This window comes from Dicentrarchus labrax, unplaced genomic scaffold (genome assembly GCF_905237075.1).
Source record: "Dicentrarchus labrax unplaced genomic scaffold, dlabrax2021, whole genome shotgun sequence".
Lineage (NCBI taxonomy): Eukaryota > Metazoa > Chordata > Actinopteri > Moronidae > Dicentrarchus > Dicentrarchus labrax.
In genome coordinates this window covers 27,267,570-27,282,803 of record NW_026136706.1, presented here as the reverse complement: position 1 = coordinate 27,282,803, position 15,234 = coordinate 27,267,570, and the positions used below count along the sequence as shown (strand labels likewise).

Below are 15,234 nucleotides of genomic sequence, written 5' to 3'. Positions count from 1 at the left end.
TCAGCAGTTCATTGGCGTAATTTTACGTGGTCTTCTGCATCGTGGCTGTGTTGCTGTTGTTCCTTAACGCTTCCACTTTCTAATAGTATCACTTACAGTTGACCGGTAAAATATACAGAAGGGAAGAAATTTCAATAACAGTCTGTTATTGTAAAGGTGGCATCCTATCACAGTACCACGCTTGAAGTCACTGAGCTCTTCAGAACGACCCATTTTGCATTACAAATGTTTGCAGATAGAGACTGCATGGCTAGGTGCTTGACTTTATACACCTGTGGCAAGGGGTCTGATTGGAACACCTGAATTCAAGAACTAACAGGTATGGCCAAATACTTTTGTCCACATAGTGTATATAATCATGTTTGATTCTATATATATATATATATATATAATCAAACATGATTATTTGTGTTATCTGAACATAATGTGGATAGCATTTTGCTACAGAGGAAAATGCTAGCTAACGAGCTAATCTACATTAATCATTAGCTAGCTAGTTATATCTAATAATAGCTAATTAGCTCGCCAGAGTTTACGTTAGCTGGCATATGCCACTTTTGGCTGGTATCACGTGTAGTTATGATATAGATATGTGAATTTATTAATTAAATATGAACAAATTTCAAACCACTGTTCTCACACAAAATTGCAGTTTTCATTTTGTATTTTTTGTCTAATTAATATATATGGTTTAGCCTCCGCTGTCACTAGGACATTCATTGAGCACTCTCTGTCTTCTGTGTGTGTGTGTGTGTATTTTGCTTTTCTCAACAACCATTCGACTGATCGTCTTTACACTTGGTGGGTGAATTTCTGGGGACCCAAGGAAGTGTAGTGTCGAATTTGGTGCTATGTGACAGTTTGTCTCTATTATAAGCTTAGAATAGACAGTTTGCATATACAGTTTGCAGTGCGTGTGTGTGTGTCCTGACCAGCTGAGGCCTCCAATTGCTGTCCGAAGTTGTGGAGAGTAAGGAGTAGCCGGCTGTTGCTGATCAGCAGCTCCAGTCTCTGGTGCTCTGGGCTCAGCTGCGTGGAGAGCAGTAGCCCGTCAGGGTTCCAAGTCCTGAACTGGAAGCGGATGGAGAATCCCCCCATGATGGCAGATGCCACCGGCAGCGACAGGAAGCTGCTGCTGGAGCTCAGAAAGGTGCAGGCCACCAGCTGGGGCTGCGAGCATGAGAAAGTCACCTTGCCCTGGAAGACATCAATGGATCATTTGTGTTCAATTCAATTCAAACTTCTTATAACATTTACAGAGACCCAACAGTACCACCATGAGCAAGCACTTGGCAACAGGGGCAAGGAAAAACTGCCTTTTAAGAGGCAGAAACCTAGGACAGACTCTTCGGCTCAAGGTGGGTGGTCGTCTGCCTCAACCGGTTGGGGTGAAAGAGCGCGAGAGAGTCTAGGCCTATAGCAGCATAACTAAGGGATGGTTCAGGACTCACCTGAGCCAGCCCTAACTATAAGCTTTATCAAAGAGGAACGTCTTAAGACTACTCTTAAATGTGGAGATGGTGTCTGCCTCCCGAACCACAACTGGAAGCTGGTTTATCGGGAGAGGAGCTTGGTAACTGAAGGCTCTGGCTCCTGTTCTACTTTTTGAGAATATAGGAACCACAAGTAGCCCTACATTCAGAGAACGCACTGTTCTAGTGGGGTAATAGGGTGCTATGAGCTCTTTAAGATATTAAGGGGCCTGACCATGAAGAGCTTTATAGGTGAGGAGGAGAATTTTAAATTCTATTCTAAATTTTACAGGGAGCCAGTGCAGAGAAGCTAGTACAGGAGAAATGTGATCTCTTTTTCTAGTTCCTGTCAGTACTCGTGCTGCAGTGTTTTGAATAAATTGGATCGTCTTAATAGGCTTATTGGGGCAGCCTGATAATAAAGAGTTGCAGTAATCCAGCCTAGAAGTAACAAATGCATGGATTAGTTTTTCTGCATCTGTCTGTGATAAGATGAGTCTAATTTTTGTAATATTATGTAAAAAATAACTACAAGATTCCTGACAATGGTGCTAGAGGCCAAGGTAATGCCATCTAGAGTAGCTATATCTTTAGACGGTGAGTCTCTAAGGTTTTTGGGGGCCAAGTACTAGAATTTTGTTTAACATCAGAAAATTACAGCTCATCCAGGATTTTATGTCCTTAAGACATGTTTGTGATTTAGATAATTGATTAATTTCATCGGGCTTGATCGATGGATATAACTGTGTATCATCTGCATAGCAATGAAAGCTAATGGAGTGATTCCTAATAATGTTGCCTAAAGGGAGCATATATAAAGTAAATAGTATTGGTCCAAGTACAGAACCTTGTGGAACTCCATGACTAACTGTAGTATTTAGTGAAGATTCATCGTTAACATGTTCAAACTGCCAACGATCTGATGAGTATGACTTAAACCAGCTTAGTGCGGTTCCTTTAATGCCAATTTGATGCTCAAGTCTATGTAAAAGAATATCATGGTCAATGGTGTCAAATGCAGCACTAAGATCTAATAATACAAGTACAGAGACGAGTCCATTTTCACGCCAATCAAAAGGTCATTGTTAACTTTAAAGGGGACATATTATGCAAAACCAACTTTTTAATCATTTGATTATGTACATTTGGGAATCTGGAGGGCCTATCAGCAGCAAAGTGTGAAAAAAATGACTCAGTCATGTTTTTGTGGGCTGCCTCAGTCAGAATACAGGAGATAAATCACGAAGCTTCAGAAGTGTGTAGTTTGTGACGTGACATGCTCTGCCTGTTGCCACCCACCTCTCTTTACTTCCTGTTGACTATCGGAGCTCCGCCATTGCTACTATAAAAGGCAAGCTAGCGTAGAACAAGCAAGTCCAGCCAGCCCAGCCAGCAGCCTGCAGCCTGCAGCCTAATGTCTGGGCAAAGGCTTCAGCAGACAAACTGTTCAGTCATTGGCTGCACAGCCCAACACAAATTGACATATGCAAATTTATGTAAATGTATGTAAATTATTTTTTCACAGCAATGTCCGACTAGAGTCAGAAAAACCGGAAGGTGTGTGTGAACCTTCGTGTCGGACTGTTTTCACAACCTCGGTCAGTACAACACTGGACTGGCTGAAAGACTGTTCCTGAAAGAGGGATTGTACCAACTGTCTGTGGAGAGACGGCAGAGGAAATAACTGTAAGTATTTTTAATAATTTATGCTGTTTCTCATTGTTCGTGTAATGCTAGCTCATGCTAACCGCTGTTAGCTGCAGGAGCCTCAGTGATGCTAACGTAGTTATTGTTTGTTAAATGTTTGCAAGATGAAGATGAAACTTATAAGGTGAGGTTAATTTATTCACAGAAAACCTCCGAGTGAACAAACTGTAGCGGCTCATCAGCTGTTAGCCCGTTGAGCTAGCGCTAGCTTTGTTATTCCGAAGCCATTTTCCTGCTCCGCTCAGGTGTGTGTCTCTCTGTGTGTGTGTGTGTGTGTGTGTGCTGCTGTATGTAAATGTACCGGAGGTAAAGATAGAGCTATCGTGAGAGAGAAATAGTCAAACTGTGATCAAGTCTACTTAGAAGCTAACAAAATACAGAGAGTAAGTTATGGTGATTATTGTTCATGATGCTTCTTGTGTAACTTTATACTGACGTGCTAACGTTATCTCAGCTAGCGTTAGCTTTGTTGTTTCTCTGCTTTGTTCAGGTGTGTGTGTGTGTGTGTGTGTGTTACTGTGTGTGTGTGTGTGTAAATTAACTTGATCAACGTGCACCAGAGTTAACAATAGAGCTACAGTGAGAGAGAAATAGTCAAACTGCAGGGATTTATTAGTTTAGTAATATTCTGTAACTTTGATTAGCACCCAGCAGCTGGGGTTGCTCACTAGGCTTTATGTGGAGTCAAACCGCGACGAATAAAAGTTTTCTGATCCATTTATTTAGTGTTACTGAAGTACTGCTATTACTGACGATATAAGTGTAGGTCCAGTGTAACATCCTATACTCATATAATCTCCCATTGTATTATAAACACTGAGGCTCACTGCTAAATGTCTGTTATTGCACCGGGAACTTGTTACAACATCAGCTACAGTCAGTAAATGTCCTGTGTGTGTGTATCTGCTGCCATTAGATAGACATTGTGTTGGTAACCTCAGACTGTTTCAACAACACATCACTACAGTTAGCTGCAACAAGGAACCCACCAGAGACACTGCTTTATTATTTTATTTTCTAACATAGGACTACTTTGAGCCACAATGAGCTGTTGTACTTGTATTATATTATACTGTATATTATATTACACTGTATATTATATGCTGCCTTACAAGTAACACTGAATCTTCCATGTCTTACAGGTGACCTGATGAAGCTCAGGTGTTCCTGGACCCATCAGAGGACAGAGACAGCTGCAGCATCAGGACAGTCTGGGTATCCAAAGGAAGACTGATGAAGATGAACACTGACTGCAGAGCTCCATTACCAGCTCACACTTCAGTATACTAGAAACCATAAACCTTGATGGAGAACATGATCTGCACAGTTTACATAAAAGTTATAGCTTTGTTACTTACAACATGTGTAACTGGAATATGAATGAAATATAAATAAAGGGTTTTACTTTTAAGAAGAGTTTTGGTCATTTTTAAATTCAGTAATAAGTGTGGTTTTATATAAATAACATGTTATTTCACAGAGGTTTTATGAAGATTTTGAAAGAGTTGAAAATCTGGTCATCTATCAATATGAAAATGTGAAATTTAAACCTGTATTAATGACTGTAAGCAACACAATACATTACTGTCTCACATTCAAACTTTATTATGTTGGAAGATAAATTACATCACAATATAAAATATAAATGATAGAATATTCAGTATACAGTATTTTTAATGCAGCTTTTACAAATATCTGAAGGTTAACTTTGGTAATAATACTTAGTTAAAATATCAGACTATGAAATATGGATACAGTACCGTTAACAGTTGGTTACTTAGCAGTTTTTCAACCCCATAAACAATTTACTTTATTAGATGAGTGATTCCTTCAGTTATGTTGACATGTTGTACAGGATAAAGTATTCCAGGTTTCTGTTTCCATGGTCTCAGTAAACTAATGTGTATAAAGAATATAACAGATGGGAGGTTACAGTAATCATTATACTATTACTCTGATTACTTTGGTACATTTACTGGCTGTTTCTTCACTAGAAACAACTGCCTGACCAATGTTGTTAATATTATGGAATATATAATATGTTTAACTTCACTGGGCTGTGTAGACTGTAGGTCACTGCTCACTGCTGTACCTGTAAAGACAAGCATAAAACACAGTGTTGGTTCTCATAGTTAAGGTATAAACACTAACATTATGTGATAGATAGAGGTTAAATATATATTTTTTATATATATAGTTATAGTTAGTTTATATATTAGTTATATGTATGTATATGTAGTTAATATAGCAGTATTTACCTGAGGAAAACGTCACAGAAAGCTGTAATCCTGATTGTTGATGTTGTTCATTTCTCTGTGATTTCAGGTCAGACTCCCGCTCTAACATGTCCGCTGGTGAAGTTTTTGCTTTAGAAGCAGTTATTGAATTAATATTGACGGTAGAAATGCAGCTAAACTCAGTAGCAGTGAGGAGCTACCTGCCGGCAACGAAGGGGGCGGGCCGGAGCGTCATCCGCGTGAGCCGCGTCATAATGCCGACCAATCACAGCAGACTGGGCTTTTCGGGAGGGGGGTCTTAAAGAGACAGGCGCTAAAACCGAGCGATTCAGACAGAGGCTGAAAAGAGTGCTCAGCTATAGGCAGTATGAGAAAAATAATGTCTTTTTTGAACATTAAAACATCTAAACCTATTGTAGGAGAGCCACAAAATATAATTATGAACCTGAAAAAGGGGCATAATATGACTCCTTTAACAAGAGCTGTCTCTGTGCTGTTATGAGCTCTAAATCCTGACTGAAAATCCTCAAATAAGCTATTGGTATGTTAAAAGTCACACAACTGTTTGGCGACTACTTTCTCCAGAAGCTTAGAGAGGAAGGGGAGGTTAGAAATCGGTCTATAGTTGGCTAAAACCCCTGGGTCAAGAGTGAGCTTTTTAAGAAGGGGTTTAATTACAGCTACTTTAACGGACTGTGGTTCATATCCTGATAATAAAGAAAGATTAATCATATCTAGTAAAGAAGTACCAATTAAGGGTACGACTTCTTTAAGCAGCCTAGTTGGGATCGGGTCTAATAGACAGGTTGATGGCTTCGATGAAGAAATTTCTTTTGAAGTTAACTGATGAAGATTGATATCAGAAAAAACATTCTAAATATATATCTGAGTTTACATTAGTAAAAGGTTCCTGAACTTGGAGACCCAGTGATAGTTGTTGAGGGCATTTGGTGACTAATTTTCTCTCTAATACTAATAATTTTATTATAAAAAAAGCTCATGAAGTCATTGCTGCTTAAGTTTACGGGGATATGTGGCTCAATAGAGCTGTGACTCTCTGTCTGCCTGGCTACAGTGCTGAAGAGGAACCTAGGGTTGTTCCTATTTTCTTCTATTAGTTGAGTAATAGGCTACTCTGGCATTACGGAGGGCTTTTCTGTAGGTTTTAAGATTATCTTGCCAAATTGAGCGATATTCTAATAATTTGGAAGAGCGCCATTTCCTTTCAGATTTCCTTGTTTTTTGCTTCAGTTGGCGAGTTTGGTGGTTGTACCACGATGCTAGTCTCCTATGTTTTAATAATTTCCTTTTTATAGGGGTGATAAAATCTAATGCTGATCGTAGTGAGCCTGCAGCACTATTAACAAGATTATCAATTTCGGAGGGACTAAAGCTGTTATAGGACTCTGTTATATTCAGACATGGCATTGAATTAAACATGGAATGGAATTTCTTCCTCAAATTTAGCTACAGCACTGTCCGATAGACATCTGCTGTAGGAAGTTTTGCCTAATGGCTTATAATCTAATAATATGAATTCCAAAGTTATTAAATTATTATTATTATTATTATTATTATTACTATTATTATTATTATTATTAATAAATAATGGTCAGATAGGAAAGGATTATGTGGGAAGACTATTAAATGTTCAATATAAGTGCCATATGATAGAACAAGGTCAAGAGTGTGATTAAAACAATGAGTTGGTTTATTTACACTCAAACAGAAGCCAATTGAGTCTATTAATGATATAAATGCGTTACTAAGACTGTCATTTTCAACATCCACATGAATATTAAAATCACCTACAATAATTACTTTATCTGATTTAAGGACTAAACTTGATGAAAACTCTGAGAATTCAGATATAAAATCAGAGGACGGGCCAGGAGCACAGTACAAACAGAACTGGCTGCAGTGTTTTGGTAGAGTCTTGGTAGGGTCTTTATAAAGAGTTCGGTCTAGACCTGCTCTATTTCAAAAGTGTCCTGAGATAACTTCTGTTATGAATTGGCGCTATACAAATAAAATTGAATTGAATTGAATTGTTTTCCAGGTTGGGTGAGAAAGACCAGGAACAAGGCTTCCAAATGAATTATAATTTAGTTTAGGTTTAGGGTCCATTCTATTCATCATTTTGTATCAGTAATGGTATATGCCAAACCGATTATCGTGATTATCTAAACCATTTTCTTTGGAGGTCAAAGGGACAGTGAATGCACCTGCATTGAAAGACTGCTTGTGTTATAGTTGGGGAAATCCAATTCCTTGTGTCAAAATACTCAAATTTGCTTAGCTCTGATCCTAACAAATGTCTTCTTGAAATGTCTTCTGATTCTTTGTTATCAGCAGTTAGCAGGCTTCTCATTTTTAGATGCTACTATCACCATTTGTGATGAAAAATATCACTGGCAGCAGATTATACTAACTGCTTGATTTTTTTGAATGTCTGGACACTGATGTCACAGTGTTTACAGATTTCAGCAATTTACTTAGTGAGTACGACATTAATATGACTGACATTATGGGGGGGGGATCAAATTTGAGATCAAATTATTTTCATCTGATATGTAGGACAAAACAGCAGATTCATTAAATCAGGACAGTTTTTGTTTTCTTTCTTTCTTTTCATTTGAATTAATTATGAATATTGAATTAAAATGGGATAAATAAAGTATCTATCTGTCTCTATCTCTTTCTTTCTTTTTACAGTGCAGTGCTAAACTGAGAACAAAACCGGAACCTGACCCTCTAACCTTAACCAAACCCTAAGCTATAACTGCAAGTTCAACCAAACCAAATTCAACCTAAACTTTAACCCAGAAAATAAATTGAACCAAAAGTTGCATTTTATGCTAATTAGACAAAATAACTTTTGAGAAATGAACATTCAGTTATATATGAAAGCATAAGTGTAGTATAAAGAGAATATGGAGGTGATGGGGTGGATGGATGGCACAAACAAACACAGGACTTTAACCCAGGAGACCACTGTCCATGTCCCCTTTTAAACATGAACTTCTTTTAAGTTATGAAGGTTATGTAAATTAATTTAACCTAAATTATGACAGACATGTAACGTAATTTACAATCTTTCCCTAAACCTAACCAAGTAGTTTTTGTGCCTAAACCTAACAAAACTGTAACTTTTTGTAACGTTAATCACACAGGTTTTATTTTGAAAGTCTAACCGTATGTTGCATATATATTCTTGCTAATTTAACTTATGTATAGGGGCAAATTTAATATGGAACCAAACATCTAAGAATTTTAAAATGTAAAAGATCTAACAAACATCTAAAAAAGATCATCTCTGAAATTCCTTCTTACATTGGAATAATCAATGTGGTTCAGAAACAAAGCAACATCAACACTGACTCCACAGCTCAAGGGATCAGTTTGAAACAACCTGATCTAACTTTGATGTCGGATACAATAGACAAAAAGAAAAACACACTTATTGAGAGGTCATATCAGGTGCATCGTCTTATTAAACCCAGAGCATACAGGGAAGCACAGAACAATCAGAGCTCTCTGACTCTCAATGTGACTCCCTCCTACCCCCATGAGAGAGAAAACCCCATTGAACTCCCATCACTGCTCTCTCTCTGAAGGCATAAACAAAGACTTTTAAAGGTAGTAGATGAGATGTGGATTGTGGACTAAATGTAAGGCTCTGCCCTGAATCTATTCACACATTCACACCTAATGACATAATGGGATCAGATCAGATGTAATGACAGTTTGTGTTCACGCAAATCTCCTCTCTCCACTTACTGATGAAGTCATTAGCTTACAGTTTTAGGAACATTTGAAACCCTGCAGCCTGAACTCATTGTTGATTTTCAGATTTGATCTTTTTTTTCAGAGTAGGGGGATTATGGGCACTCTTGGCCATTATTTCTATTCAGATTTACCCCCAAAAAATAAAACACCAGTGATATGTTTTTTATAATGAGCAATTACTCTGTAAACACATCTAATAGATACAAGTCAGAGGTGACAGGAAGTAGCTTCCAAAATCAGTGTCTTGCTCAAGGACACTTCGACATGTAGCAAGAGGAGCCAGGGATCAAACCACCAACCTTCCAATTAATGGACGACCCGCTCTACCTCTGAGCCACAGCCGCCTGTTGTACAGTGTGTGCACAATTATTAGGCAAGTTGTATTTTTGAGGATTAATTTTATTATTGAACAACTACAGTGCTCTCGGTCAATCCAAAATGTTAAAGAACCTAAACCTGAATGTTTAAGAAAGTAAAAGTGAGGTTTTGTCTTTCTTAAGAGAATATATATATATATATATATATATATATGTGTGTGTGTGTGTGTGTGTGCACAATAATTAGGCAACTATTAGTGTGCAGAATTATTATGCAACTAAATGAAAAAAACGAACATTTTCCCATCTCACTTGTTTATTTTTATCTGTTAAAGTGAGAATAATAAAACAACTCAAAATTTACAAATAAACATTTCTGATATGTCAAAAAAAAAAAAATCAGTGACCAATAAAGTCACCCTTCTTTTCAATAACTGTTGACGATCAACTTTTTGTGCAGCAGCAACCACAGCCTCCCAGACACTGTTCAGAGAGGTGTACTGTTTTCCTTCACTGTAAACCTCCTGTTTAAGCAGGGCCCACAGGTTCTCAATAGGGTTTAGGTCAGGTGAGGAAGGGGGCCATGTCATTATTTTTTCATCCTTAAGGCCTTTACTGGCTAGCCATGAAGTGGAGTACTTCGATGCATGCGATGGAGCATTGTCCTGCATAAAAATCATGGTCTTCTTGAAAGATGCAGACTTTTTCCTGTACCACTGCTTGAAGAAAGTGTCTTCTAAAAACTGGCAGTAGGTTTGGGAGTTGATTTTGATCTTCAACCCGAAAAGGTCCAACTAGCTCATCTTTAATAATACCAGCCCACACCAGTACCCCACCTCCACCTTGCTGGCGTCTGAGTCGAAGTGGAGCTCTGTGTCCGTTACTGATCCAGCCACGGGCCCATCCATCTGGTCCATCAAGAGTCACTCTCATCTCATCAGTCCATAAAACCTTTAAAAAAATCTGTCTTATATTTCTTGGCCCAGTCTTGACGTTTCAACTTGTGTGTTTTGTTCAGTGGTGGTCGGGTTTCAGCCTTCCTTACCTTGGCCATGTCTCTAAGCACTGAACACCTTGTACTTCTGGGCACTCCGCGTAGGTTGCAGTTCTGGAATATGGCAGCACTGGAGGATAATGGGTTCCTGGTAGCTTCACGTTTGATTCTTCTCAAATCTTTGGCAGTTGATTTGCGTCTTTTTTTCTCAATACGTTTCTTGTGACCCTGTTGGCTATTTGCAACAAAACGTTTGATGGTTCGGTGGTCACGCCCCAATATCTTAGCAATTTCAAGAGTGCTGCATCCCTCTGAAAGACTTTTTACAAGAGTCCGTTAAATCTCTTTTTTGGCCCATTTTGCCTGAGGAAGAGAAGCTGTCTAATAATTATTCACACCTTGATATAGAGTGTTGATCTCCTTAGGCCACACCCTCACTCATTACGCAAATACACATCAACTGGTATGCTTAAATCCAATAAGCACTCAAGTTTATACAGCTTGAAGTTGGAAAATATGCATAAAAATTATGATATGGCCAAAATACTCACTTGCCTAATAATTGTGCACACAGTGTATACTTTTATGCTCAATTTGATGGTCAGTCTCATTCACCACCCTCAGTACATCTTTCTTCACTGAATAATGAGTCAGTTAATCTTAAAATTTAGTAATTGAAAATTTTCATTCAACACTTACTGTAATGCAGTTAAATGACCATCTATATGTAAAGGTGGAGAATAAAGTGGAGTTGAAGTCAAACTCACCACGCTGTAAATCTGTGGCTTGCGTCTCTTTGCCAGGTCAATGATGTTGATTCCGTTGTAGTAGAGGTTTTCCATGCAACCATGGAAGTTCTTCCTGAGGAATGTGCCAGGTTTACCAGGCAGCGGGATGCCTCCAAAACTCAGCTTTAATGAGGAGATAAAGCAGAAAAAGTATAATGCAAAAACTAACAACATCACAATAAAGCTCACATTTATGGGGGGCGTTTGTATGATAACTATGATGGTACCGCCTTGTTTTAAAACCAAAATGTGCTTGAAAATCGCTTTTTCAGCTTGAATGATAGTAGCATTTTTGTTCACACAGTATGTTACATGAACTTAAGTAACACTGACAAAAACAATTTCTTGGCCATGTATACAAGTAAATGTGTTTCTAGTCGGCTTTTTACATGTAAATGTATTAAGGATGGTAAGAAGAGATGTATATTGCATTGGCCTCAGTGATAGATGCATATCCCTCACATGTACATGTATGTGCGGGACAAATGACTATAGAAACAGCATTCCTTTGAGAACTAAAGGAGTGATAATAAGCAAACTGTTCCTGTATTTTAAATAATTCCATGTGAAGTCTGACTAAAATAAGTGCTAAGAAGCCTCGAGAAGTCTAAGTAAGTCTGTTTCCAGTATTTATTCAATCTAAATACATTCCTGCTGGGAAGGAAAGCTCTGCTCTTTCTGTCAGGAAGCAGCATCTTCTATCTCTGTGCAGTTAAAGTAAGAAAGCCACGCTTGCAAAATAAGGCTGGGGAGTAATCTGATTACTGATGTACAGCATGTACAAGCATGTTTACAGTTCGGTATGGTGGATGGCCCTAGCCAGCTTGAGTCCCTGAATTAATACTGCTGATTATTTTTTCAGCTTTTACACAGTGTAATATTTAGCTTCAATTCTCTGTTTTGGGTGCATATAGTCTACTGCTAGTTATGTGTGTGGGTGACTGCTCAAAAACAACAATGGCAGCTGCTAAAGATGTTAGCGTAGATGCTGTGAGCATAAGTTATATCAGAAGTGGAGAATATTTCCTCACTTCACCTAAACTTGAACAGAAAAGAACGGCACTTCCTGACTTCCTTGATGGTTCTGTGGAACAAACCATCTGCTGCAGTCAGGTTACATTCTTCATACTGATTAAACTAAAGTGGCATATTAATATTAACACTTGAAGCATTCCAACTGTAACATAATTGACAATAAGAACATAAATGGGACTTTTACTACATCCAGAATTCTGGACACATAACTCCTCCAACTCCATGTCACACTGAATAGTGATTTAATGTGAACGACTGGCAGGATGGACTGACCTCATAGTCAACCTCCAGTGAGTCTCCTTCCCCTTGGGTTTGGAAGTGCTGTGTGTGGGAGTCCACTGTGAGGTTCACCTGCTTGTTGAAGCGCTCAATGATGACAGAATGCCAGTGCTGGTCATCTAGCAGACTGCCAACTGTGACGGCAACACAACTGCTGCTGAACCTCTGCCTAGTGTCATCTGACAGAAACACAGAAAGACAAAAAAACAGCATGTGAAAAACAACTCAATCAACGAATGAAGAATAATTTCTATAACCGATGAATACATTTTTGTTAAAACTTCCAAGATTTACTTGGTCCAGCTTCTCAAATGGGATGGTTTGCAGAGGTCGCATGACTTGGGCTCAAGTCAGATTCAAGTTACAAATCTGGTGATTCTCCACTTGCCAAAATAAAATAAAAAATCACTAACCCAAAAATGACTTTATATCCAAGCTTTTAAATGTAGAATTCCCTTATTAACAAATATGTGCACACTGAAAAATGAGCAGAAGCTGAGTATTTGGATTAAAACTGACGAGTGGACTGAAATGTTTATATTTTCTACCAGTACAAGCTGTCCCTACTTGAAGACAGGTGACCCTAGCTGCTGTTAGTTAGGAGTTAATTTTGTCTACTAGTTCACAATTACATAATTATTCCAAACCAATACTTTAACGTTCATCGTTTTGCAGACGATACAATTTTACATGCCCCAGTTGTAAGCCCAGGCTCTGCCTCATCACCAGTCTAACTTTGATGACCAAATATACAATATTCTCCACAGACCAAAGACTCTGACTATCCTGCCATTAAAACTTTAAATAGCACCCAGTTCACTCTGACACAGACCTCCAGGACTGCCTTTTTTTCATTTACGCAATATTACAAAAATTGGACACATCCTGTGACAGACAGATGCAGAAAAACTAATCCATATATTTTTTACTTCAAAACTAGATTACTGAAATTCCTTATTATCAGGTTGCCCCAATAAGTCCATTAAGATGCTCCAATTAATTCAGAACGCTGCAGCACGAGTACAGACAGGAACTGGGAAAAGAGATCATATCTCTCCTGTATTAGCTTCTCTGCACTGGCTCCCTGTAAAATTTAGAATAGAATTTAAAATCCTCCTCCTCACCTACAAAGCTCTTCATGGTCAGGCCCCTTCATATGTTAAAGAGCTCATAGTACCCTATTACCCCACTAGAACACTGCGTTCTCTGAATGCAGGGCTACTTGTGGTTCCTATAGTCTCAAAAAGTAGAACAGGAGTCAGAGCCTTCCGTTACCAAGCTCCTCTCCTATGGAACCAGCTTCCAGTTTTGGTTCGGGAGGCAGACACCCTCTCCACGTTTAAGAGTAGGCTTAAGACGTCCCTCTTTGATAAAGCTTATAGTTAGGGCTGGCTCAGGTGAGTCCTGAACCCTCCCTCAGTTATGCTGCTATAGGCCTAGACCAGGGGTGTCAAACTGATCCGTAAAAAGGGCCGGTATGGCTGCAGGTTTTCATTCTAACCATGCAGCAGCACACCTGACTTGGTTCATTCAATCAACTGAACTGTCTTCACACAGTCAAAAACTTGCAGCCACACCCACGCTTTAATCAAGGGTGGATGTGGCTGCAAGTTTTTGTTCCAATCACGCAAGAGGACACCTTAAATGACTGTGTGAAGACAGTTGAATTGATTGAATGAACCAAGTCAGGTGTGCTGCTGCATGGTTGGAATGAAAACCTGCAGCCACACCGGCCCTTGAGTACCGCCTTGAACACTTCTATGTGATAATATTCAGTAATAGTGAGAGCGCCACCTAATGGTGAAAGGAAATGTATTTTTTGTACTTTTATTTATATCTTCAAGCATATTGACCAGATCCAGCTGAAATTATGTGAGAAGTTCCTTAGGAGGATGAGGATCACATATTATGAATCTTAAGAATTTGCATCGAACCATGTTGCCATGGCGACGCGGCAAAAATCAAAAAAATTCACACTTTTGGGGGGACTAAACATGCCTGAAAACTCATGAAACTTTGCACAGAATTCGGTGGTTCCGAACGCCGAGGTATTGTCTTGGTCCCGTGGATTGGTGTTGCAAAATGTCTTAGCCACGCCCCCAAGAGTCAGCCCCCAAGACATGTATGACTGACATGTATGAAAATTGCTACGCATGTGTATCATGATAAAAGAAGCAAAAAAGTCTCTTGGACCCATACCTCAAACCCAACAGGAAGTCGGCCATTTTGGATTTTGTCGCGATTTGCACACGTTGTATTTGAATGAACTCCTCCTAGGGAATTTAATGGACCGACTTCAGATTTGGAGACAGCCATCTAAACACATTCACCATTAAAATTTGTGCTCTTCAGTTTTTTTTGTCATGTTTATTTGGCAAAATGGTCAGGCCTCGGAAATTTTTTTTTATTCTATGTGTCACTTTCAGGTCGGCCGCTAGGTGGCACTATTATCATAAAAAGTGCGTTTAGGCTAATAACTTCTGCAGAGTTTGTCGCACATTCATAAACCTTGTATCCACGCGTTCGGTGAATGGAGCTGAATCTTCCTATATAGGCCCCGCCCACTTCCGCCTATAGTTTTTTTTCGTTAGAGCGCGAAATTAAACTACTTTTTCG

General features: G+C 38.8%; 1 protein-coding gene across 4 annotated transcripts in view; it reads right to left on the bottom strand.

The window, feature by feature from the left end:
* The window catches only part of LOC127365278 (contactin-associated protein-like 5), a 293,853-nt gene that overhangs the window by 94,316 nt on the left and 184,303 nt on the right, over positions 1 to 15,234 (bottom strand). For all 4 annotated transcript variants that reach the window (XM_051403188.1, XM_051403190.1, XM_051403191.1 and 1 more), the window contains 3 exons: positions 12,613 to 12,797; positions 11,284 to 11,427; positions 933 to 1,197 (listed from right to left, as the gene is read on the bottom strand). In XM_051403188.1, the coding sequence (XP_051259148.1) occupies positions 933 to 1,197; positions 11,284 to 11,427; positions 12,613 to 12,797 (594 nt within the window). The remainder of the gene's footprint in view (positions 1 to 932; positions 1,198 to 11,283; positions 11,428 to 12,612; positions 12,798 to 15,234) is intronic.